This window comes from Urtica dioica, chromosome 8, assembly GCF_054948205.1.
Source record: "Urtica dioica subsp. dioica isolate 48M chromosome 8, U.dioica_male_clone48M_v1_H2, whole genome shotgun sequence".
Lineage (NCBI taxonomy): Eukaryota > Viridiplantae > Streptophyta > Magnoliopsida > Rosales > Urticaceae > Urtica > Urtica dioica.
Genome location: NC_142763.1, coordinates 1,546,395 through 1,571,743, shown reverse-complemented (window position 1 = coordinate 1,571,743; position 25,349 = coordinate 1,546,395). Strand labels below are relative to the sequence as shown.

At 32.6% G+C, this 25,349-nt stretch overlaps 4 protein-coding genes across 4 annotated transcripts; 3 read left to right on the top strand and 1 right to left on the bottom strand.

Annotated features, from left to right (window-relative positions):
- Window positions 1-1,065: 1,065 nt before the first annotated feature.
- On the top strand, window positions 1,066-3,644 carry LOC149387070 (cationic peroxidase 2-like). The gene is made up of 3 exons (XM_089624428.1): window positions 1,066-1,592; window positions 2,423-2,591; window positions 3,107-3,644. The coding sequence occupies exons 1-3, from the start codon at window positions 1,188-1,190 to the stop codon at window positions 3,535-3,537; spliced, it is 1,005 nt and encodes a 334-aa protein (XP_089480554.1). The 5' UTR covers window positions 1,066-1,187; the 3' UTR covers window positions 3,538-3,644.
- A 271-nt stretch (window positions 3,645-3,915) lies between these two features.
- LOC149387069 (peroxidase 71-like) lies at window positions 3,916-5,694 on the bottom strand. The gene is made up of 3 exons (XM_089623127.1): window positions 5,211-5,694; window positions 4,956-5,118; window positions 3,916-4,629 (listed from the first exon to the last, which is right to left on the bottom strand). The coding sequence occupies exons 1-3, from the start codon at window positions 5,604-5,606 to the stop codon at window positions 4,199-4,201; spliced, it is 990 nt and encodes a 329-aa protein (XP_089479253.1). The 5' UTR covers window positions 5,607-5,694; the 3' UTR covers window positions 3,916-4,198.
- A 5,785-nt stretch (window positions 5,695-11,479) lies between these two features.
- LOC149387068 (peroxidase 62-like) lies at window positions 11,480-13,401 on the top strand. Its single transcript, XM_089623961.1, has 3 exons — window positions 11,480-11,965; window positions 12,289-12,454; window positions 12,872-13,401. Exons 1-3 carry the CDS (start codon window positions 11,561-11,563, stop codon window positions 13,294-13,296), a joined length of 996 nt encoding a protein of 331 aa, XP_089480087.1. The 5' UTR covers window positions 11,480-11,560; the 3' UTR covers window positions 13,297-13,401.
- A 3,580-nt stretch (window positions 13,402-16,981) lies between these two features.
- LOC149387067 (peroxidase N1-like) lies at window positions 16,982-19,114 on the top strand. The gene is made up of 3 exons (XM_089623083.1): window positions 16,982-17,465; window positions 17,783-17,945; window positions 18,422-19,114. The coding sequence occupies exons 1-3, from the start codon at window positions 17,073-17,075 to the stop codon at window positions 18,847-18,849; spliced, it is 984 nt and encodes a 327-aa protein (XP_089479209.1). The 5' UTR covers window positions 16,982-17,072; the 3' UTR covers window positions 18,850-19,114.
- The last annotated feature ends 6,235 nt before the right edge of the window (window positions 19,115-25,349 follow it).

Sequence of the window (25,349 nt, the reverse complement as noted above, 5' to 3'; positions counted from 1 at the left end):
CTTTATTCTTATCCAAACTTGTCCATATCTAATACGTGTGCAATTTAGCAATTAGCACCCCTTAATTATAAGATGCTGAGAAAAATAATCAAATATATCTCCTTAAGCAAGCAACAAAGTACTCAGATATTTTATTGGTTAAAATAAAAATAAAAATAGGTAAACGTCTTTGATGGGGCATATCAGATTAAAAGAAAATCGATTTTATCTAGGTATTAAAATTTTGTGTACGAAAAGGTAAATATTAAAATAATTTTAAGGTGGATATATATATGCTCCTAATGCTTATAGTAATAAAGAGTGCATGTTATAGTCATAGATCTTCAATCGGTTTATTAGATTATATATCTTATACTATCTCAACGAAAATGAAGCTTGGACGGTAGAAAATTGAAATTCTATTTCAAAGATCTTATGTTAAAAACTACTACGTTTTATAAATTACTGACACATAATCGGTCCGTTATATATATTGCATATTAGTTTATATTACTACTTGTTAAATCATCGAGAAGAAATATTTTTTGAAGCATATTTTAAGAATATATCCGGATATTTAAAGTCAAAGCGTATATAATATACTACTTGTCAAAGTAGTGTTTTTCGTTGTTACGAGGCATAGGATTTCACGTACATAATGTTATACCAAATTTGATATAATACTAATTAGCGTAAAAATTATAAATATTTCATAATTATATAATCAGATCCATTGACATTATATAATTAAAGTGAATAAATGTTATAATATTTTCCTCGGTAGAAAGAAGTAATATTACTGTTGCAAAATTAAAATTTAGTGTAAAAATTTAGCTCGTACTAATGGGACACATAGGAAGTCAAAGGATTTGCAATTTTAGATATGTCATCGATTGATAATCCCATACGATCAATTCATGGCCCTTCTATTATTGATGATTGAGACATTTTTCTGAATCCTTGTTTTTATGCATATGACTTTTGAGACCAATATATTCTTCTTATCCTAATGAACCACTCTCTTGTTACTTTATACTTTTTCATCTACGAATCTTTATCACTTTCACGTTCTATTATAATCCTCCACTGTGCAAAGTATGCTCTCAACACAAGCCACTAGTATAGTCTCCAAAACCCACTATACTATTACATAAAAAAAGAAGTTCATTTTTTTATAAAGTCCTATAAACTAATTAAATATCTTATCAATGAAAATCGAACCTTGTTCTAGCAAAACCCCCATAATTTGGGTGGTGTTTCTTTTGCTCCTCGCCACATTGGTTCACGGCAAAGGGACACGTGTCGGTTTCTATTCGACTTCGTGCCCTGAGGCCGAAACCATCGTCACGAAAACGGTCACGAAACATCTAAAATCAAACCCTAGAATCGCCCCGGGTTTGGTGAGGCTTCAATTCCACGATTGCTCGCTCCGGGGCTGCGATGCCTCGGTTCTCATCGAAGGCCCCGCGACCGAGAAGAGCGCACTTCAAAATAGTGGCATCAATGGCTACGATGTCATAAACGACGCCAAGACTCAGCTCGAAGCTGCGTGCCCTAACGTTGTTTCATGCGCCGATATTCTCGCGCTTGCCGCGCGTGATTCCGTTGTTCTGGTAATTATTTATAAATAATTAAAATTTACAAGATTTCACAAAGTTGTATATATATATATATATATATATATATATATATATATATATTACCGTAATTTATTCGGCAATAATTTTTCAAAATGAAATGTGCTAATTAATTGACAACAATATTTTTATGTTCATATTAACTTTGTAAATAGTTCTTACTTTTATTTCTCAAAATAACATAAAAGCGCTTGCAAATTTAACAGGCCAATAAAAAATTCATGATCCTCTAAATATGTTTTTGGTCTCATCATTTCAATTTCACTTCGCTTCAATTAAATTATCACACCATGTCGAGGTAAGGCTGAATCCGGTCCGGTTCGGTGTTGGCCTGTTTTAAGAATCATAATTAATTTTTAGTTTTCAATTTTTTGGACAAATAATCGGATCGAATTGGTTCAAAACCAAAACTTAGTTATCCGATTTTAAAACTAGCTATCCACAATTTGTTATAAAAAAAAAAATCGATTAAATAAACGAAAATCAATTTTTTTGATACCTAAAATCAATAATCGATCCAATTTAACCGAACCAAGTACGTATTTGGTTTGATGATATAGCACAAAATTTTATTTCCAGATTGGTTCGACTCTCGATTTAACCAATTTTCGATTATTTTTTTGTAGTCTCCTACGTCAAGTTGCTTTTTGATTTATCCACAAATAACCTTCATGTGTCACTAAAAGAATACTCACAGAAAGAGGCTTCGGATTAATTCAAAAAGTCATCATATATTGGATTTATATAAAAAAAAATAACCATGTATGATATATTTGGGTTGGCTATAATGCTTATAATCACTACAGACTGGAGGAAGGAGATGGGGATGGGAAGTACCAACAGGAAGAAGAGATGGAAGAGTTTCATTGGCATCGGAGACGAGCCCAAAATCCGGCGATAGAGAAACAGTCACTTCCCAATTACAATTATTCTCTAGTTTGGGTCTCAACACTCAAGACCTTGTTGTCCTTGTTGGTACGCAATGCAAATCTTTAATACATAAGTCGAATTTTCAGTTAGACTTTTAAAGTTAATAAATACATACATATATATAGTTCTTCATTATATATATATTGAATTAAATGATTTTTTAATTTGATTAATCATTCTTACTTTATAATTCATATATATAAATATAATATAAGTACTATAGCTAATTTTCAATATAGACTACTGGATTTTCTAAAATAGTCAAAGTTTGTCTAAATAAAGTGAAATGATTCTAATTTTTAATATCGTTTTTTAAATTTATTTTATGATTAAATTTTCAAAAGATAGTAAATTATTTATATACAACGTCAAAAACTTAAAGGAACAGTAAATAATCAATAGGGACTTTTTGTATTTTTTTTTTTGTGCAATTTATATAAAATATGAATCGAAAATAGCTAACATGCCTTGAAGTTGAAGTACCCTTAGATGTATTATGTATTGATACTTACCAACTAATAATCGTTTATCCTTATTAATTATAACTTAAAATTATTTAGGTTCACACACCATTGGCACATCATCATGCGGTTTATTGACGAGGAGGCTCTACAACTTCACCACCGCGACCCCGTCCGGCGCGGACCCCGCCATCGACCCTTCCTTCGTCCGGACCCTCCGTGCCACGTGTCCTCAAGGCGGGCCCGGGGCGAAGCGGGTCGAGCTCGACCACAGAAGCGGGTCGGCCTTCGATACCTCGTACTTCGACAACCTGAGACGGAGCCGAGGAATCCTCGAGTCCGACCAGTTCCTTTGGGCCGACCCGGCCACTAAGCCCATCGTGGCCCGGCTCTTGAACCCGAAAGGCCCAAATGGACTCGACTTTGCCGTCGAGTTCGGGAGATCGATGGTCAAGATGAGCAACGTCGGTGTCAAGATTAGCCCCACCGACGGTGAAATCAGGAGGGTCTGTACGGCCATTAATTATTAAACTTACCTGACTGACTCCATGGTTTTTCTTATTCGGATGCTAATTTTTAATTATGTATAGCCAGTCCTCACAACTTTTTATTGGTATCTATTGCAACTTTATGGTCCTCAGACTTCAGAGTAGTGTTTGATGGTTACACAAATAATGCTATGAAATTAAAATAAAATGCATGAAATCCCAACCAAAACGAATCCTATGTGTCTAAATTTATTTAATTATTCTACTTTTATTTAATATTTTCATGGTTAAATTAGAATTTATATTTAGTTTCTTCGATAGTAGATAAAAGACGTTATGGAGAGAAAAAATCATTTTTCTTTAAATGACTGGAAATAGTATGAAACCGTGTACAATTTCGTTCCAAAATTAAATTATGGACTACATGCTAATTATTGAGGCCAATGATAAATAGTAACATATCTTTCATAGACGCTATTATAAAGAACACTAAAGCTTGTATTTCTCTTCAAGTAAAGGTACATCACAACACAATTACAACTTAGAAAAGCATGCATGGCTTTTGATCACGTAAACACCTAACAAAGAAGAAAACTAGAGATAACAATAACAATCAATTTCTTTTGAATCAATACATAATAAATTATATATCAATAAACACTTGGCAATAATAAAAACAAAAAAAAGCAAACACAACTCTGAATTAGTTGATTGCCGTACAAATCCTCCTGATCTCGGAATCATGAGCGGGTCCAGATTTGACTCCGATGTTGCTCATCTTAACCATGGACCTCCCAAACTCGAAGTTGAAGTTGAGGGCTTGACGGCCTCTCCCGGCCAAGAACCGCTGGACGATGGGCCTCGTGGCCGGGTCGGTCCACAAGAACTGGTCCGACTCGAGAACCGCTCGGCCCAACCTCAGGTTGTTGAAGAACGACGCGTCGAAGCGGGACCCGCTTCCGTTGTCGAGCTCGACACGCCTCGTCGCGTCGCCGGTTTGAGGGCACAGCGAGCGGAGGGCCGGGACGAAGGACGGGTCGATCGTGGGGTCCGCGCCGCTGGTCGTCGTCGTGGTGAAGTTGTAAAGCCTGTGCCTGAATAGAGCGCATGATGTTGTGCCAATGGTGTGCGAGCCTGTGTGTGTAGATCAACATGTATAGATAATAGTATTATTAGTTATGTATATGTCAACGTTTAACTTTATTCTATATGTCAACCGCTATTTTCTATATTATATAATGTCAAAGTCATGGAAACAAATGTGTGATTTTATGGTAAAGAATAGTTCAAAAAAATTGAAATCATTATATGATATATATTTATGCATGCATTTGTTATATATAATATACTCGTTATATGTATATTTGGTCATCCGGTGCTTCACTACGTAGTATATATTTGCATGCAATGATAATTACACTATATATATACAGGGATATGGCATATATATAGATTATTACCAACGAGGGCTACAAGGTCTTGAGTGTTGAGACCCAAAGCACTGAACTTGCTTATTTGAGAGGAAACTGATTCTCTAGGGCCAGGCAAAGTTGAAGCCTCCGATGCTATCGAAACTCTTCCATCTTTTCTTCCCGTTGGAACTTTCCAACCAAATCCTTTAGTCTGCCAATAATAAAGTAAAAAAGTATATATTTTAGCTATAATATATCACTCTCTATATTAATTAAAACAATACTAATAATAATTTTTTTTACCATGACAACGGAATCACGGGCAGCGAGAGCAAGAATATCGGCGCACGAGACTACGCCGGGGCACAAGGCTTCGAGCCGAGCCTTGGCTTCGTCGATGACATTGTAGCCGATGATACCGCTGTTTTGCACGGCAGATTTCTCGGTCCCGGCACCGTCGAGGAGGACCGAGCCATCGCAGCCTCGGACGAAGCAGTCGTGAAAGTGGAGCCTGAGTAGCCCCGGAGCTACTCTAGGGTTGAGCCTCACGTGTTTCGCGACCGTTGATCCCACGATGGATTCCACGTTAGGGCACGTTGGCAAATAGAACCCGACACGTGTCACTTGGCCGTGCACCGAGGCGGTGAAAAATCCGAGGAAGAGACACAATGCCGAGATCAAAGTAATGTGGGTTTCCATTGATGAAAAAAGGGAAATATTTTCTTTCAGGGTTTTTCTTTTGTGGTAAAAGAGACGATGACTTTGTGTTTGAAGTTTTGGAGGGAACTGCTTTGGATAATTAGGGTTGTGAAATTGGGTTGAATTTATAGGGAAAAGAAAACTAATTAGGTCAGAAAGCGCGGGAAAAGTAAGCAAAAACGGCTATATTTCTATCTTATCTAATGTGGGTCAAAGTCGTCCATTAGAACAAAAGGAGTGGCTCAAAAAGTCAATGTCGTTATTCTAGGGGTACATAACTGGATTGCATGATTTTACATGGACTTGGGTATTGCGCGTGAAGAAAGTCAAAGTCGTTTTTTCGTTCTCTGAAGAAGATATACTATTAATAGAAGTTAGTATACGTACATAGATCAAGTGATTCCACTCTATGTCGACTTATTATCATTATTATTATTATTATTATTATTAGAAGAAATGGTTTGTAAATTGTAATACATCATGAAAAAATGGTACAAGATACACTTTTTTATCATGGAATCAAATCATCCGCGGACAACCAATAAAACACGGTCTACTATACTGAGGTTTGGATTTTTTTAATTCAGATGTAATTAATGGTAAAGAAGGAAGATTTCGTAAACTATATCACATGTTAGCATCCACTTTCTTTCAGACGTGGAATGCCTGGCAAAATAGCAATAATTTTTTTTTTTTTTTTTTTTTTTTCCATAATTCGTGATTTAATTAGACAACATTTTGCATGAATATCTTCAATTAAAATACACCCCAAACATTTAAATATTAAAAATATAACACAGTGTCTAATTCTTCCATAGCATAACACGTATATGCCATCTTGGTTGGACTATTTTCTTTTAGGGAAAATATCAAAGATTTTTCCTATATTAGCCAAAATGCCACAAATATACCTTCTATTTAAAGTGAATCCCAAATATCCATGAGTTAAATTTTACAATTGTGCCTTAATTTGTGATTAGTTAAAAAAATTATTCCCTTATATTAGTTGAACTTTTCCTTTAATAGTTTTTAAATTGACAAAAACATCCTTGATTAAAAAAAAACATAAACGTAATCTCTTTATTGCTTATCCTCTCTAACCCTGTGACATAGTTTTGTTTGCCAATCGCCGTGCTGGTTTGAACTTTTGGTGGTACAGTCTTATTATTAGAATGTTTCACATCGATTGGGTACATGAGCAATATGCTCTTTATAAGTGTTTGACATCCCTCCACTATTGAGCTAACTTTTGAGTGTAAGTTAGGCCCACATTTCTAATAGGGTATCAGAACATGATCCGATTTCGATTGTGGGACCACCCGTAAATGTTCATTCTCACGAACTTAACACTCTAGTTGTCCATTCTGGGCGTAAGAGTGGTGTATTAGAATGTCCCACATCGATTGGGTACTTGAGCAATGTGTTCCTTATAAATGTTTGGTATCCAATATCCACTCTTGAGCTAGGTTTTGAGTGTGAGTTATGCCCACGCTTCTAATATGGCATCAGAACAGGGCCCAATTTCGATTGTGGGATCAACCGTGAATGTTCATTCTCACAAACTTCATATTTCAGTTGCCCATCCTGGGTGTGAGGGGGGTGTATTAGAATGTCCCACATCGATTGGGTACTTGAGTAATGTGTTCCTTATAAGTGTGTGGTATCCATCCACTCTTGAGCTAGGTTTCGAGTGTGAGTTAGACCCACACTTCTAATAAGTCTTGAGATCATTAATGGCTTTCATGTGTGATGTTTTCAATTTTGTTCCTATTGTTGTTTATTGCCAAAGCTAGCGTCATTTCAATTGTTGTTTATATTATAATAAAAAAAATTAATGGTTTTTTTTTTTTTTTTTTTTTTTTTTACAAATTATATGAATTTTAGATTACAAGAAATTGTTGCAGCTTTCAAAGCTTTCCATAATTAAGCTACTTTTTTTTTTGAACCAGCTGAACTTAATTTGAAATGGGCTCTCTCCATAGGCAATGTTGGTCCGTTGCAGGGTCAACGACAGATTTTCGACGCTTGGTTGAGAGAATCTCAGACGACCATGAGCAAGAGGAGAAATATGGTAAGAGTTTGGGGGAGAGATAAATAAAATGGCCCGAAAGAGACTACTTTTTTTTTAGTTTTTATTTAACTAGGGTAATTTAGTCTTTTAAAAAATTATTTGGTAAAATAAATGTAGCAAAAATGAATGTGAAGCGATATATTTGTAACTATAACTAGAGGTAGAGGGGATAAATGTAAGATTTAGTTAAACTAGAGAGATGTTTGTTATACATTATAAAACAGAAGGTATACTTGTGGTAATTCATTAAAACTCATGGTATATTTTTCATTTTCTTAGTTATTGGATAATTGGCTAGGCATTTAATATAGAGGGTCCAAATAAATTATATGCCTCATTTATTATTATTATTATTATTATTATTATTATTATTATTATTATTATTATTATTATTATTATTATTATTATTATTATTATTATTATCTTAACTTGAGCTCATTTCTACCTGTGAATGGATCTACACTTAATGCTCTTGTCTACATCGATTTATATGATTAGAATTTAGAACAACCAAGTATATATATTTGTCCTTTTTTTTTCCAACACTCAATTATAATGTGAAATGGTTATCTTATTATTAAAATAAGTTAACGTAAGTCACACTTTTTTTTTATTGAAGGGACGTAAGTAAGTCACACTTGATATTCAATTATAAATTAACAAAAAGTAGAAAAAAATAGCAAAAGACCACTATAGTCTTTAAGTATAAAGAAATATATGAGTCAATCTGTCAAGTCATTAAATTTACAAACCACATATATAGATAAGTTGTATCTCAAAGCACACCGATTTTATTTTTCCTATTGCGATATAGTTTGTCACCTCATGTCTTCTAGTTCCCTCATAAAATTTACAAAAACCACATATACAAAAATATAAATCGTCATTTAGTTTTTCTTCCCCTAACTATGATATCTTTTTTCCCCTGGAAGAAGACCATAAGTTTTCTCATTTATTTTTGTTGACGAGACAAAGCTGGATATAATCACTTTTAAGTTAAAACATTCGTCCCTAGACTTGTGGAAAAGTTTGGCTAATATAAAGTACATCACATGGAAAAGAACAAATTTTAAACTACTAGTGTTTAGGATAATATAATATTATCGATTAATCCAAAACTTAATTTCAATCGTATATAATTATTATGGATGTCTACGTAAAATGTCTACGTTACGGTTGCAATATTTCAACATATCATTAATGTTATCTTTTTACTCTCTTAGTTGACTAAGCAATAAGCAAACAATTCGGGCAGTTAGAGACAGAGACATAATTAGATACAAAATCTCAAACAATATTGGAATCTCAAGAGTGTATAATGCACAGTATAGTTAATTAGTCAAATGAAAATATAAGATTTTTAAAATAATTCACGTCTCATTTATATAGTAGAATAACCATATTATTATGAAATAATTAGCAATTTATTCATATTTACAATTTTATATTACTGTATAGCAAACCTTTAATAAATATTTAGTAAATAGACACAATGATTATGTAGTAGCATGCGAATGATTTACGGTTTTCAAATTTGCTTTTCTGATTTCGTAAATAACCTTTAGTAAATATTTGGTAAATACCGTCTTATGATTATCTATCAAATATTTACTAAAATTTGGTTCAATAGCAAATCATACATATAAATATGGCTATATATATCTATTAGTGAATTTAAAAAAAAAACAAAATATCCTTCCTAATTAATTGTGGAGCAGTTAGGGATGTAGCCTATTTAAACTTCTTTCATTAAAATTTAATATAACTATCTATAAATTAAGAAGATAACTCAAAGACAAAACGTGTAGACATGAGTTAAGCTATATGTTTAATATTTGAATAGATGTGGTATAATTTTAATTGAGAGTTTTGACTATTTCATATAGCTTTTCTAATCATATTTGTGTTGCTATGTAGAGGATGTCGATCCATAAGTGATGTACTCTTGTATAATAGTCGAAAGTCTGGTTCAGCAATTCGTGAGTTCGTTCATTTATTATTTCACATTCATTATGCGCATATAATTTTCTCTTACTTAAAAAAAACTGTTACAGAAAGTGGCTGATATAATTTCTATAACAAACGCGTGTGATTTCAGTTTGAAAAATATGCGATACCTATTGCGTCTAATGGTTTGTGATGATCTGCCCTCATATTTATTTGACATATATGTGATGCATTTGATGATTTGTAACAGTGAAAGTGAGAGATAACATACGGTGGTGAATAGTATTTTGTCCAATATATATAATTCAAATTTATGATAATTAGATTAAAAAAATATTTAGAACATTTTTTATGTATATTTAATCATATTATATAAATGTGTGCTTACGTGTGTTTTATTTCCAAGCATATATTTAGCATATCCGGCCGGATATTCAAGGTTATAAGTCCTTCCTTCTACATTGACAGCTTAATTTGGCGGGGCCCTAAAAATACAATTAAAAAAATCCACATGTAAGTGCTTTACAACTTGATTTTATTATATTGTTACTCAGATTAGTTCTAAATATTCCAGAAAATATGGCTTGTATTATGTTTATTAATTTTTCGCATGAGTTAAAAAGGACATTGTCAATAGTTTTGGTACTTTCCCGTGAAAATCGGGAATATTATAGAAGTTAACTTTTAGTCATATATATAGTAAGCCAAAGTATATGCAATCGGTCTTGTACATATGCAACCATAGCGTACGAATATATGATCAGCGCCGCCAGTTTATAATGTTCAACAAAAAAATTGAAACGATTTTTGAAATAGTCATGTACGTAAATTAGCTTTCAACTATATAATACAGAGAGGAGATCTAACGTAAATAATTATTTGTATTAGCTGATATCTATTTATCTTCATGCATAGAAATGTTATTCTTGTTTTGCTAAACCATAATATGGCATATCTTGCTAATTTGAGCGTGATAAACAAAGAAGCTTGTGTGTCTTAGATTAGATTATTTAAGCAAATATTTAGTTAGCGTATGTCATTTATCTTACTAGTTGCTATTGTGTAATAAGAATTTGACGCGTAGTTCCAGCTGATAGATAATTTTTTTATTCACGGGTAAACTAACTTGTATTTGGAAACAAAATGATAAAATATAAAATCGAACTTCCAAACTTATAATTAATAATATTCAATTAATAGTATAATAGAAAGTTAAGTGGCGCATGATGATATAAATATTTGAGATCGTTTTAAGTCATAGTTGATAATATTGAATATAAATATAAACATACCGACAATATATATATATATATATATATATATATATATATATATATATATATATTTATAAAAAAAAAATGGAAGTAACTAATCAAAATATATGTTGTCGGTATGTTGAAAGATATTTTACAGTGTTTCCCTTTTGACTAGAATTGTCAATTCATAAAACGAATAATTGAACTGCAGTGCGCAAATGTATAACTATCTATTCACTAAATAGTAATATATTTCAAATTTGAAAAGGACACATCAAAGATTACTCACGCGTGAATCGTGCATGGTGTTACATCCATGCAAGTGAAATCTAATCTTCTCATTAGTTATCGATTAATAATCCGACATGATCAAATCACTCAACTCCGAGTCTCCACTACTCTACACTACACCCCACATTTTACAATTAATTATGGCCACATTTTTCTTACTCGTGTAGTTGATATGACTTTTGAGACCAATACTTTTGTCTTATCCTAATTAGCCGGCTTTGTTTACTTTTCTACGTTCTCATCTACGAATCTATGACACTCTCGCGTCCTATAAAATCCTCTCCCATGCAAAGCATGTTCTCAACACAAGCCACAAGTATAGTAATTAAAACCACTTTACTATCACTTTTCTTACAAGTCCTCGATCTATATACTAAATACCATTATCAATGTCAACCAAAGCTTGTTTTAACAAAAACCCCCTAATATGGGTGGTGTTTCTTTTTCTCCTCGCCGCCTCGGTTAACGGCCAAGGGACACGTGTCGGTTTCTACTCGACCTCGTGCCCTAACGCCGAAGCCATCGTTACAACAACGGTCGCGAGACATCTTAGAGCAAACCCTAGAATCGCCCCGGGTTTGGTCAGGCTTCACTTCCACGATTGCTTCGTCCAGGGCTGCGACGGCTCGGTCCTCATCGAGGGTCCCGGGACCGAGAAGACCGCCGGTCCAAACAGCGGTATCAACGGCTACAACGTCATCAACGACGCCAAGACTCAGCTCGAAGCCACGTGTCCTAACGTCGTTTCCTGCGCCGATATCCTCGCACTTGCGGCGCGTGACTCCACTGTTCTGGTAATTAATTAATTAACATAATTAAAATACACAACAATATTTTTAATTATATTATATGGGTATACAATAACCTAATTATACAGCAAAATATTCTAAAAAGACATCATAACTAAAATACTCATTTTTTATTTTATTTTTACATTTTTTTACTCTCAAAATTTACAAATCAGTCCCTGAATTTTTTTGTTGCAAATTAACCACCTAATCTAGATTTCTGACTTCGCCCATGATTAATGCCTATACTGTTAGAAATATATGTATATATTATATATATAGTAAAAAAAATAATTGTATTTTGGTGATTTTACTATTGATGGATACAGACAGGAGGGAGAAGATGGGCAGTCCCAACAGGAAGAAGAGATGGAAGAGTTTCATTGGCATCACAGACAGGAACTTTACCCAACGCTAGAGAATCTGTCGCTTCCCAATTACAGAAGTTCAACACTGTTATGAATCTCAACGCTCAAGACCTTGTTGTCCTTGTTGGTAAGTAACGTCATAAATATTCTAATCCACAAAACCCCATGCAAATCTTTGACACGCATGCACGTAAAAATTCCACAGAATATAGTACAAAATTTCTAACTTATTAAGTATTAACTTTTTTTTACTTTGAATATCTACCTAGCTATTTTATATATTTTACTTTTGTTTAACATATATTCCAAACCAATGCATTCTCTTAAATACATAAATAAAGACCCTTTACAAGTCTTATAAGGTTGGAATTTTTTCTAAAGTAGATACATGACCGTATATGCTTTAAGATAAGGGCACAAAGTATAGGTTTATGTAAATATTATTGCTACAATATTTTTTGCACCAAAATATTATTATGTATAAGAATGAAATATTAAGAAAAAAAATGTACTTATTACTAGCTTGAACTATATATATATCCAGGTTCACACACCATTGGTACCACTTCGTGCGTGTTATTGGCAACGAGGCTGTACAACTTCCCGAACTCGACGACCGGCGCGGACCCCACCATCGACCCTGGCTTCGTCCCGACCCTCCGCGCCATCTGTCCTCAAGGCGGGCCCGGAGGAAACCGGGTCGAGCTCGACAACGGAAGCGGGTCGACTTTCGACACCTCGTACTTCAACAACCTGAGGCGGAACCGGGGAATCCTTCCCTCCGATCAGTTTCTTTGGGCCGACCCGACCACTCAGCCCATCGTGGCCCGGCTCTTGAACCCGAGAGGCCCAAATGGACTCAACTTCGGCGTCGAGTTCGGGAGATCGATGGTCAAGATGAGCAACGTCGGTGTCAAGACTAGCCCCACCGACGGTGAAATCAGGAGGGTCTGTACGGCCATTAATTAACTTAGTCCATATTTGTAAGGATTTTAATTAATAGCCGGCCGTCAAACCTGCTTTTATTTGTATTAATTTCCAGTCCTATCCTATGTATTCCGCACTATTATTAGTAGCTAGAGCATCTTTAATGGTTTCTTGCTTAAGAATTGTAGGGATTTGCTTGCAAATATCAAAAATATTTAGCTAGTTGCTTAATCATTGTTTTGCATATTGGCTATTGATTTAGCTAAGCAAATCTAAGCAAATTGGCTAATTTAAGCTAGTTGCTTAACTATTTAGCTCTAGAAAATCTATGTGGCAAAAATACTATTTAGCTAAGCAATACCCTAAGCTAAACCATTAAAGATGCTCTGAGTCGGAATATATAATCATCAGAGAAGTGTTTGATGGTTATAATATATACCTTCAAAATATGCTACACGTAAGAAAAGCCTATATATACATATATTGGCTTGAATAAAAATCAATGAATTTATACCTTCAAATATGCTAATTTTGTCTATTTACTTCTCGTTGTCTTTTCTTCTTAATTTATTCAACGTACGGATTCTGATCATAACATAACTTAATTTTTAACACGCATCAATACAACGTGATTAATTACTCGTTGGAATTCGTTCTTTTAGTTGCCTAACAGACGTACGTTTATTTTATTTTTTTCTTTTAATGCAAAAAAAAAAAAAAAAAAAAAAAAACCTAATCACAAGGTGAAATATGTAGCTGAGATAAACTACAATCACAAGTTCAGATTAAATCAGATATATAGCCGTGATATCTTGGCGTATCTGAGTGCATGTCGCCAAATATTTTAATTCAAATAATATTGCTCGAATGATGTATATATGGAAAGAAAGAATACTATATATGTTGTCTGGATGTGACTATTAATATGTAAATAAATAGTGAATTGAACCCAAAGGAACAAAAATAACAATTTTTTCATATTATATTTCTTTTTATCCCTTTTTAACCCTTACATGTAGACTTGTTTAATTATCCTTCTATCGTAAAAAAAAAAAATCAGAACATAAAAAAAAAAAAAGTAGTCGAGCTGGGTGTCAATGAATTCCTCTCGATCGCGAGTTTTTCATAGTTGTCTGACTTTAAGTAGAATAGTAAAAAAAAAAAAAATGAAGAACGCGAATTATAATAAAAATTCTGGAAACACAACCCGCGAAATCGAAGTTGCCTTGCTACATAAATTGATTACATCATGTATATATGTTATTGTATACAATGCATATAATATTGTATTACAAAATCGAAAATCTGAAAGAATAACACGTTTAGAACTAAGATGACAAATAACATATATAAAGCAAAAACTGATCTATTTAATGTGACCACCAAATTGTAAGAATAAATCACAGACAACTTTGGAATAAAGAATTACTGATTGTTTACGAAGGTGAAAAGGATATAAACTAATAACGTTGTATTGATGCTCGACGTATTATGTAACTAATACACACGTTCACTCAATGACCAATTTATTGAAAACTTAAAAGTTAAGTTATTATACTAAATATTTAATTTGCAAGGACTATTTTGTCATTTTTTTAAATAAATATAAATTATTACAGAATATAATGTAATTACTTTATCTATATATATGTACGTGTATTTCTAAATTAATTATTGTAACAATTGTGTTTTAGCTCAATATCTTGCAATTTTTGTTTTCGCAATTTTCTAATCGAAAACGAACTAGAATCTTTTTTAGCATTCAAAAAAGCATGGAGGGTGAGAAGAAAAGTTAGGTAAGTCAAGGTGTGCTAGTACTGGAAGTATCTTCAAGTGGAGGAGAACAATTCCAAAATAACCAGTGTACCATATTATTGAGTAATATTATTGTTGACTTATCAAAAGTAAAAATCAGATATTATTAGTTATGTTCATTATTCATTAATTAAGTTACAAATGGAGTGGCACAATCTCAAAGACAATGACATGCTTTGGCACGCGGTCAAATTTTACATAAGCTACAGCTATGCTCTATTAGTGACTTAAAGGCTTAGCGTTGAATCAAGTTAGATTAGCTTTAATCATATTGATTCAAATTCATTGGACTATGGAAGTTAAATTGTAGTCACTGTTATGACTAGTAAAAAAAAAAGACAACAAAAAAAATTAAATAAAAACTTCTAACAAAAACTTGACTTATCCAACTTTAACAAAAATTAATCATAATAAGCATTACATCTGAGAAAGAGAAATCAAGAAAAAAAAAAATCCAAACACATAAATATTAATTTTCATTTTTATTTTTGAGAATTGGACATAAGATATACCGAGGCTCTTGTCCATATCTAATGCGTGTGTGGTACACACCAACTTCTAACAAAAATTAATCATAATAAGCATTACACCTGAGAAAGAGAAATCAAGAAAAAAAATACTAACACATAAATACTCTTTTCTATTTATATTTTTGAGAAGTGGACATAACATAACATATTAAATACCGGGGCTCTTATCCATATCTAATGCGTGTGTGGCACACACATCCCTAAAAAAAATCATATCAATCATCATGCAAACAAATAATTTTTAGCTAGCAAACGTGTGATTGTCCTCTAATATTACGAGCTATATCAAATATGTAAATCTATTAATTCCTATTTTGAGGTCTTCCCTCTAATTACGTTATTGAATTTTACTACAGTCAATTATTTACATGTCGTCAAAATAATTATTTAAAGAACTAAGGGCAGTTCTTATAAGGTGACAAAGCGCAAAGATATGTAGTTTAAGCTTGTATAAGATTGATTATCCTCTTCAATTATTATCAGGCTACCACGCAAACAGTTAGCAAGACGATAAATATCTCCGCAATAAACGAAAAATTAATGTATCGTTTCACATTTATAGGGAATAGTATTCCAGTTCGACATATATTCCGATGTCTAGACCGTTTAGAACTTTCAAAGCTCTATCCACCACTTATGACCATTCACCGGAGCTCTATATGATAACGACCACTTTGGCAATTGATGAATAATTCCAAACATGTCAGTGATATCAATTTAATTGATTCCTGGTGTGCAATTTCCTTAAGAATATTAAACATAATTATAAGGTTATATAATAAATGTAAAAATCTCGACGTAAAATAAAGTGGATATACACGTGATGTATTTTTTTTTAATCAATTACAATTAAGGCTCACCATTACGTTGATATATATTTGTAAATACTAATGGTTTATAAAAAATATACTACATTATTTACAAAAATTTGAAAACAAAAAATAATTAGACTTTTATTTCATTTTTTAAACTTTTGTCTGGATTGGACGGACTTTGATCAGTTAGCCCAAAAATAAACTTGCGTGAACTTTTAAGTATTTTATTGTTAAGCTATTGTAGATTAAGCAGAAGATATATAGCGGTTTCAAGTAACATGTGTATATCATTCAATAGCTATATACATACTGATCATCATTCAGATTTTTTTTATATCATAAATGATAAGCTTTGAAGGGCTGTTTTTTATTTTATATATTTCTTCTCTATGCTATACCCCAGTTCCAGAAACCCTTGTTTTTATATATGACTTTTAAGCAGAGAGTTTTCCGCTAATTTCTCTGATTAGCCGGCATTTCTTACTTTAGACGTACGACCACGTGTATGAATCTTTTGACACACTCACGTCCTATAAAACCCGCCAAAACCAAAGCATCTAAACACACTCACATACACACCAAAAAGCCTCTCTAAAACCCTAGCAAGAGACCTTTTTATCACTACTCAAAATACATACCTAACTAGTCACTACTCGCCATGAAAACCCTATCTTGCTTCGCTTATTTGCTTCTCTCCCTCGGCATCTTTGCCGCGTCGGTTCACGGACAAGGTACACGTGTCGGTTTCTACTCGACCTCGTGCCCGACCGCCGAAGCCATCGTGGCATCGACAGTGCAAAATCACCTTCAGACAAGCCCTAGAATAGCCCCGGGGCTGCTCCGACTCAGCTTCCACGACTGCTTCGTCCAAGGCTGCGACGGCTCGGTCCTCATCGAGGGCACCGACACCGAGAAAACCGCCATTCAAAACAGCGGAATTCAGGGCTACAACGTCATTGACGATGCCAAGGCTCAGCTCGAAGCCGCCTGTCCCGGCGTCGTTTCTTGCGCCGATATCCTCGCCCTCGCGGCTCGCGATTCCGTTGTCTTGGTAAATTAATTAATCATTATATATAGACTCATATATATATATATATATATATATATATATATATATATTTACCAATAGTAACTTTGAAATTTTTTGAGCTTGTAGCCACATAACTTTAATATAGAACTATATATGTGACGTGATTACCTTAAAAAATAAATTCACGTCACACTGAAATTTCGTTACACAATTGACTGAAGTCAGACAAAAAAAATATCCCTTGAGTGTCAGGTTTCTAAAGTTCAAAGACTCCTAAGTCTGTCACAAAATTATATTTTTTTTCTTACAAATTTTTTTTATTTTCTTGTGTTTTGAAGACTGGAGGAGTTGGTTGGGATGTGCCAACTGGAAGAAGAGATGGAAGGATTTCATTACGATCCGAGACTACAGAACTACCTGGTTTCAGAGAACCAGTTGATATTCAGATAAGAAAGCTCGGAGATTTGAACCTCAACATTCAAGACCTTGTAGTTCTCCTAGGTACGTACTAAATTATACATGTTCCATTATTTCACATCCCAATCGATCGGGAATTTGGTTGTATCGTTGCATGTTAATTACATGAGTTATATATATCATGTAGCTTAATATCAAATTTAATTGACAATAAATTAAAAAGAGTAACTCGTGACTGCATAATTTTTTGCTAATTTTTTTTTTAAATGTTTTTGAGCACATAATACTACATGATGGTTCTTTAACAAATTGCTCATTAAAATACTGTAATAATAAGTTAAACTTTACGTGGAATAGAAGCTTCATGCATACAAAAATTATCTTCATGCAAGCAAATGTACTCGTAACAAAATCCCCATCGATAATGGTACATGCATCAAATCTTTAAAATTTATAGTACATCACGTTAAACTGTACGTGAAATAAATAATAAAAAAATTATTATTACCTTAGAAACATAACCTTTTTTTGTTGTCCTCTCTCACTCTCTATATGTGTAGGTTCACACAGCATAGGCACAACCTCGTGCGCGTTGTTCTCACACAGGCTCTTCAACTTCACCAACAGCACCGAGTCCGGCGCCGACCCTTCGATCGACCCGGCGTTTCTCCCGACCCTCCGATCGCTGTGCCCCGAGAACGGCGATGCGACGAGGCGTGTCGAGCTCGACAATGGAAGCGGCTCGAATTTCGACACGTCGTACTACACCAACCTCAACAACGGCCGCGGAATCCTCGAGACCGACCAGCTTCTCTGGACCGACCCGCGGACTCAGCCCTTTGTCCGCCGGCTTCTGAACCCTAACGGCCCCGAAGGACTCAACTTCGGCGTCGAGTTCGGGAGATCGATGATCAAGATGAGCAACGTCGGTGTCAAGACTAACCCTACCGACGGTGAAATCAGGAGGGTCTGTACGGCCATTAATTAATTATGTGGTTTGGTTAATTAATCACTATAGAATCATATATCAAGAACCTGCGGGAAGAAAAAAAAATTGTAGTGTTTGTTTATGTGTGTGAGGGTTTATTTATTTACCTGTCAGTTTATTAGTAACGAGTGTAATTCGTGTGTGAGAATCCCTAACTATCTGAGAAGTGTCGATGGTTAGTTATACGTATTACGTACAACGCAACTACGTTGCCTTTTGTTTACAAAGTTATTAATAAAATCAGATTTTGAGTGTTATTTTATTATTTTTAGTTTGTTGAATCATTTTTCGTTGTCTACTGTATTCTAATATGGTGGACCTGGACCACATGTAATCTCAACTTGTTATAGGACTAGTCAAATTAATTATTTATAAACTATATATGCTAAATTTAGCCAATTGTTTATATTATTGACTAAAAATGCCAAATTCGAATAAGACTTTATTTTAAAAATTAATATAAAATATTAGACAAATACAGGCCCGGCCCAACAAATAACGAGACCTTTGGCAATATATGCCCAACAAGGATGAGGAGTTACGATCCTTGCTTTCAGGCCCGGTCCAACAAATAACAAGGCCTTAGGCGAAAACTAAAAATTTGACCTTTTTAATCCGTTAAAAAATATTAAAAGAAAAAAATAGTAAAATCTTCAACCATAATTATTATTAATAAGATCAAAAATTATATAATGACCTTAATAAATTACAAAAAAATAAAAATAAAACCAATTCATCTAGAGAACTTGTTTGCCTACCAAAAACCCGTAACATGTTTTTTTTTTTCTTCCAAAATCGATCAATGTTAAAAAATAAATGCATAAAAAATAAAAGAACAATTTTTATATGTACACACATTTTTCAAAACTCTTCTAAAATAAAGGATAGACCATTTTATAGGGTTTGTTTTACAAATAAATCACCTAAAGTCTGAATATGTGTACAAAAATGTGATTTGTATAATGGTGAGCCTTTTATTTTATTTTATATGAGCTGTTTTTTACTCTTAAATAGGCCTTAATTTTGTTCAAAAATATGAGGCCCTAGGCCATTGCCTAGTTGGCCTAAGGCTTGGGCCGGGCCTGCTTGCTTTCAAGAGGAGTGTCAATGGTCCTGAGATATATACTTTAACTAATTAAAGACAAAATATAACTGTTTGAGAAGAGGTCGCCTCAATCCCCGTAGAATAATATAGCAAACTCAAGATATCTTTCATAGCATAAAAAAATGAGTTTAAGTTACACTTTAAGGATTCAATCTCAGTATAATCATCATCACAAATAATAATCATGAACATAAAAGAATACGAAGATATATGACGTGTTGTTATACGCTTGACAATTAAGGCTAAATTGCGATGACTATGAAAGATGTCAAGAGAGATTATCACGATGGAAAACTTATCAAATCAGGCTCGAGGGCTTGTGTGAGATCATAAAAAAACTTTGTGGAGATTGCAGACAAGTCGATGTGCGATGCTAGGAAGATGTGACATATAAACTTCTTCATGAAGATCACCTACAAGAAATCATTTTTAACATTCATTTGAGATATATTCCATCGATGAACAAAAAGCAACTCTGATTATGATGCGAATGGTCATAATCCATGTCATACTCTTGCAAAACTACCCTTTGCAACAATACGAGACTTGTATCGTTTAATAGATCCATCATATTTAAAACTTGTTGTTCAAATATTGTAACGATCTCAACGAATGCGCAAACTCGATTTTAAGGGCTATGATACCGTATAGTTTTGGGAGGAACATAATTTTGGATTGCATCCATAAATAATAGCAATATTACCCTCAATTAATAATAGCAATAATACTAATAATGATATATTTTTCCTTTTATTATGTTAGTTCTTTTTTGTTTGTTGAATCACTATTCATTGTCCATTCTAGTATTCAACTTGTTAGGACTAGTCAAAGCGATTTTTTTATAATTATATATATGAATATATCGTGCCATATATAATTCAAATATTCGTTTGAATCATTGACTTAAAAAGAGCCAATCCATATATCTAAATTTGAATAATCTATTAATTTTAAAAATTAATATAAAACTCGGATGGTCGATATATTTTATGGCCAATCGTATCCTCGACCCCGAATCGACATGTCTTGAGGCAAAACCTTCACTCTCGGGCTTATTCCAAAGATCTCGGATCCTGCATTTTGCTAGTTTGTTTCAACCTCATTCGTGAACTTCCGACAAATATACCAAGATTACACGGATTGTTTCCTCTTATACCATTGTGATCGATAACAATATCATGTTGCCTTTGAGAAATAGCAACCGTGTTATCTTGTCCTTGAGAAAAGTAGTGAGAGCTGTTGAATTCCATCTCAAAATCAATTGGTACTAAGTACAGATGTTCAACTGATATGTAAATACATATTTATTCACACCCAATCAATATGGATTATCCCGCTTCAATAACAGCTAAGTCGTGCCATATCATCCAATACTTCTGTTTGAATCTTTTAGCTAGAAGTAGTCATTCACTATTTGGCAGTTAGTTCTTACTTACCTTAAGTGAGAACCGAATCTTGATTTAAACAAGACTTTTTTGCCATCTTTATTTTGCACAGATTGTTAGATTCAAAAGTTACAAAAAATTATTTGATGTCTTCACTTGTCTATTTTTCAGATCGAAACACTTATCTATCTACAATGTTAAGTATGAGGCACACTTATTTAAGCTTGAGTGTTACTAAACAGAAAAAACAACGGCTTAGAGGTCATTAAAAATAAATAAATAAATAAATAAATAAATAAACAGTGACGTTCTTAGGAGGTTGAAGTTATGCAACGACTTAGAGGTCACTAAAAAAAATAAAAAATAAAAGAGTGACGTTTATAGCATGACGTTATATTATGTCCACTCTTGTAGTTATCTGCAGATATATATTTTAAAAATACGCGTGCCTCATACTTTCTTCAAAAGACTCGATTACCACATGTGCGTTCACATCTGATAGGATTGGAATAATCGGATGCAGTAAGAGAAAAGAGACACAGCTGTACAAAAATAAACGTAAACCAGATCAAATCAATAATCATGCCGATCCAACATTAAAAAAATAAATAAAAAAGGTGACACATCATAAAATTAACAAAAAAATTAGCTAAATAGGCATCAAAGAGACAAAATACCCAAAAGCATTCCCGCCTAATTAGTATTTTTTTTTGCCTATTTGAGTCCCGTAAATAAGTTGAGGTGATTATTTAAATAAAATTTACAAAAAATTGGATATCATACAAAACGCTATAAGTCAAATGGTTATAACTACAAAAATCCTAAAATTAAAATTAAGATTCAATTAATCGGTCCAGTTCACAAATTAAGCCGGATATCAATTTTTAGTTTTAGCAAATTTTATTATCGGCTAATTGATCGATGATTTTTTTCTATGCACGATGTCTTCTTAATTTTGATTTTATTTTGTATGCATATGAACTATTATATTCTTATATATTTTAGATAATTGTATTATTAGTTTGGCCGGGTTAAAATATTATTTGACTCATTTTTACATTATGTTGATCAATGCAATAATTTTAGAACCGGATATGGATTTAAAAACTAGTTTCAAAGTATTTATAGATTTTAGAAATTGGGTAGCTGATTTTAAATCTAAATTTAAATTTCAAACAACCAAATAACCGAATTTAAAAAGAGTTTTTCAAAACAATATATTGTATTTAAAAAATTGAATAATCGAATATTTGGTTAATCGACTTTTGAATTTGGACTAAATTAATTAGACAGGTTATTGCACTAGTTTGTTTTTTTTTTTTTTTTTTTAATTTGAATTTAAATATGAAAATGGTCTAAAATTACCGGACTCGATCAAATTTCAGTTCTAATTATTAGTATATTTGTAAGCTGTGAAATTTGATGGCCATGTACTTAATTTTACAAGTTTATAACGAAAGTTAACTTCAGCAAGTATTCACTTCCAATCATCGTAGTAATTTCTTAGTTACTTTTTATTTTCTTTTTCTTCGAATAATTATTTGTACCTATTACAGTAAAAATGATGTCTTATTCATTTATTTATGTAAAATTATCAAATTGTATCTTGTGAGCATAATTTAAACAATCTTAAATAGCCAAGATTTTAGAATTATAAGATTTTCACAAACTATTAGAGATCAAGAAAACTTATCTCGATCCATAACGAGAACAACGACGGTGGCGGATAACCAAAATTGATTTATCTCTCTTGACTTCTTTAATCTTAATAGATTTCTTGTGATGGCATATAAAAACTAGGCTATAAATGAAGAGATAACCAATTTCTATGATTAGCTTTATATAGATCCATCATCAAATTACAATACTAAATCACCTTTTATTTATTAACTAATAGAAATTATCATATTATTATTAAACTAATAAATAAATACATGTGGGCCACCATTCTTTTCCACATTCAAAACTCACGTAGTGAGCTTTGGGAAATAATATGGTCCAACATACCTATTATATGTAATATAAGTTTGCATCCCAAAACCCGTATCTTTTATTAAAGTGATTTTTTGTATAATTTAAAAGGTGAAAAAATTGTGTAGATGCCATTAGTTATTAAGGCTGAGAATATGATTATATCGTGCTGTAATATCCGATGATGCTATCCACGACTAAATGAAGAATAAGTTATATTATCTTTCAAATCATAGAGGGAAAAAGTCCAATTGTTGAATTTGGACTAGAGGAACTTTCAAATGTCAGGTGCCAGAAATTTCATATTGCGCAGACTAGTCCCCGCAAACACATCAGCAATTGCTTTGGAGTTACGAAATTATACGGTCCTAATTAATATAAAAAGCATTCTAAAAAATTAATTAGTCAAATTGAAACGTTGAAATTTCAATTTAGTTACTGTTTCATAAATAAATAAATAAATCTCAAAAAATATGTAATTGACTCTTTACAATCAATTTTAATTTCTGAAAAAATATAATATTGAATAAGTACAAACAATGAACAAAAAAAAAACTTAAAAAAACTTGTAGTCAAAGATGAACACAACTGCATATTAATAATATTTAACTATGATAACCAATGTGAAAAGGAAGAGATATGACTTGATCCCTTTTTCAAATCAAACGGAGAAGTCACGATCTAATTACTTATTTAAGACACTGTTGCTGAATAATAAAACAAAAATATATGATTTGTAAAATCACTAATATCTATATAATGTTATAAAATCATCATAAATCAAATAAACCGTATTTATAAACGATAAAGCTATAATTTTATTTTACAAATTAGTCAAACCCGGCCCATAAAAATGTCCCCTCAGATTCGCAAATTCAAATTTTCACAGAGCATAATAAATAATAAATTTCAAAAAAACGATATTTTCATGTTCTCTTTAGAAAATTTTTATTTTTTACGTCCTATCAAAATTACAAAACGTTTGTGATTCATAATTTTAACTCACTTATAGTAGCTTATATTGGTTAATATCAGCAATAAAATCCATCTTAAAAAATACGAATTCATAATGAGTCAAATTTAAGTACAAAAATTTGAAAAATAAAAAACATGGGAATAGAGTTGGTAATTATTCACAACTTCCAGTGGTGAGTTCAATCCCACTAATGGTTCTTAAAAAAAAATACCCTATAAATTAAAGATTACCGAAAAAACTAAAAATTAAAACCGTCCAAATATCACTTAAGATTTAATGATGAGAGAGAGAGAGAGAGAGAGAGAGAGAGAGAGAGAGAGAGAGAGAGAGAGAGAGAGAGTGTGTGTGTGTGTGTGTGTGTGTATGTGTGTGTGTGTGTGTGTGTGTGTGTGTGTGAGAGAGAGAGAGAGAGAGAGAGAGAGAGAGAGAGAGAGAGAGAGAGTTATGGAAGAAGATTTCAAAACACAATACTAATTGAAATCTCAAATAATGCTCATAAAAAAAAAAACCTTTTATTAAAATTTGAAGTAGTGTAGTTTGTGTGAATTTCCAACTATTAAGGACACGTTTATTCGCTTCCATATTGAGAAGTAAATCTAATTACGAACTCTAACTATAAGATGCATGAAGAAAAATAATATCGAAACTTTTGTAGTAATTTTGGATACTCTTACTCGTATTATTTATTATTTATACATTTCAAACGGGTTTAAAACACTGGTATTATGTATAATTTAGAGGGCTATCTGTCCAGGGATATTGCATATAAAATAAGACAAGGGATGTGCATTAATTGACATGTAATCAAAAGCTAGCGTGCACGCAGGCTCTTATGTTTTGAAAATGAACACATTATATTATTAGAAAATCCTAATATATTAATATTAATTTTCACTAAATTATAATAATATAGTTAGGCTACAGCATATCAAACTGTCTCAATAGTTATCTTGCGCATTTGTAATATTTATTATACGAGAGCTAACAAGTATATGATTACTTTAACTCTTTATCTTAAAATTTTAATATAATTATCTAATAATTAAGGAAATAGTTCAGATTA

Coding starts and splice junctions, on each gene's coding strand:
- LOC149387068 (XM_089623961.1), top strand. CDS start 11,561: ATGTCAACCAAAGCTTGTTTTAACAAAAACCCCCTAATATGGGTGGTG. Junction 11,966..12,288: donor CGCGTGACTCCACTGTTCTG/GTAATTAATTAA, acceptor TGATGGATACAG/ACAGGAGGGAGAAGATGGGC. Junction 12,455..12,871: donor AGACCTTGTTGTCCTTGTTG/GTAAGTAACGTC, acceptor ATATATATCCAG/GTTCACACACCATTGGTACC.
- LOC149387069 (XM_089623127.1), bottom strand. CDS start 5,606: ATGGAAACCCACATTACTTTGATCTCGGCATTGTGTCTCTTCCTCGGA. Junction 5,119..5,210: donor CCCGTGATTCCGTTGTCATG/GTAAAAAAAATT, acceptor TATTATTGGCAG/ACTAAAGGATTTGGTTGGAA. Junction 4,630..4,955: donor AGACCTTGTAGCCCTCGTTG/GTAATAATCTAT, acceptor CTACACACACAG/GCTCGCACACCATTGGCACA.
- LOC149387070 (XM_089624428.1), top strand. CDS start 1,188: ATGAAAATCGAACCTTGTTCTAGCAAAACCCCCATAATTTGGGTGGTG. Junction 1,593..2,422: donor CGCGTGATTCCGTTGTTCTG/GTAATTATTTAT, acceptor TAATCACTACAG/ACTGGAGGAAGGAGATGGGG. Junction 2,592..3,106: donor AGACCTTGTTGTCCTTGTTG/GTACGCAATGCA, acceptor AAAATTATTTAG/GTTCACACACCATTGGCACA.
- LOC149387067 (XM_089623083.1), top strand. CDS start 17,073: ATGAAAACCCTATCTTGCTTCGCTTATTTGCTTCTCTCCCTCGGCATC. Junction 17,466..17,782: donor CTCGCGATTCCGTTGTCTTG/GTAAATTAATTA, acceptor TGTGTTTTGAAG/ACTGGAGGAGTTGGTTGGGA. Junction 17,946..18,421: donor AGACCTTGTAGTTCTCCTAG/GTACGTACTAAA, acceptor CTATATGTGTAG/GTTCACACAGCATAGGCACA.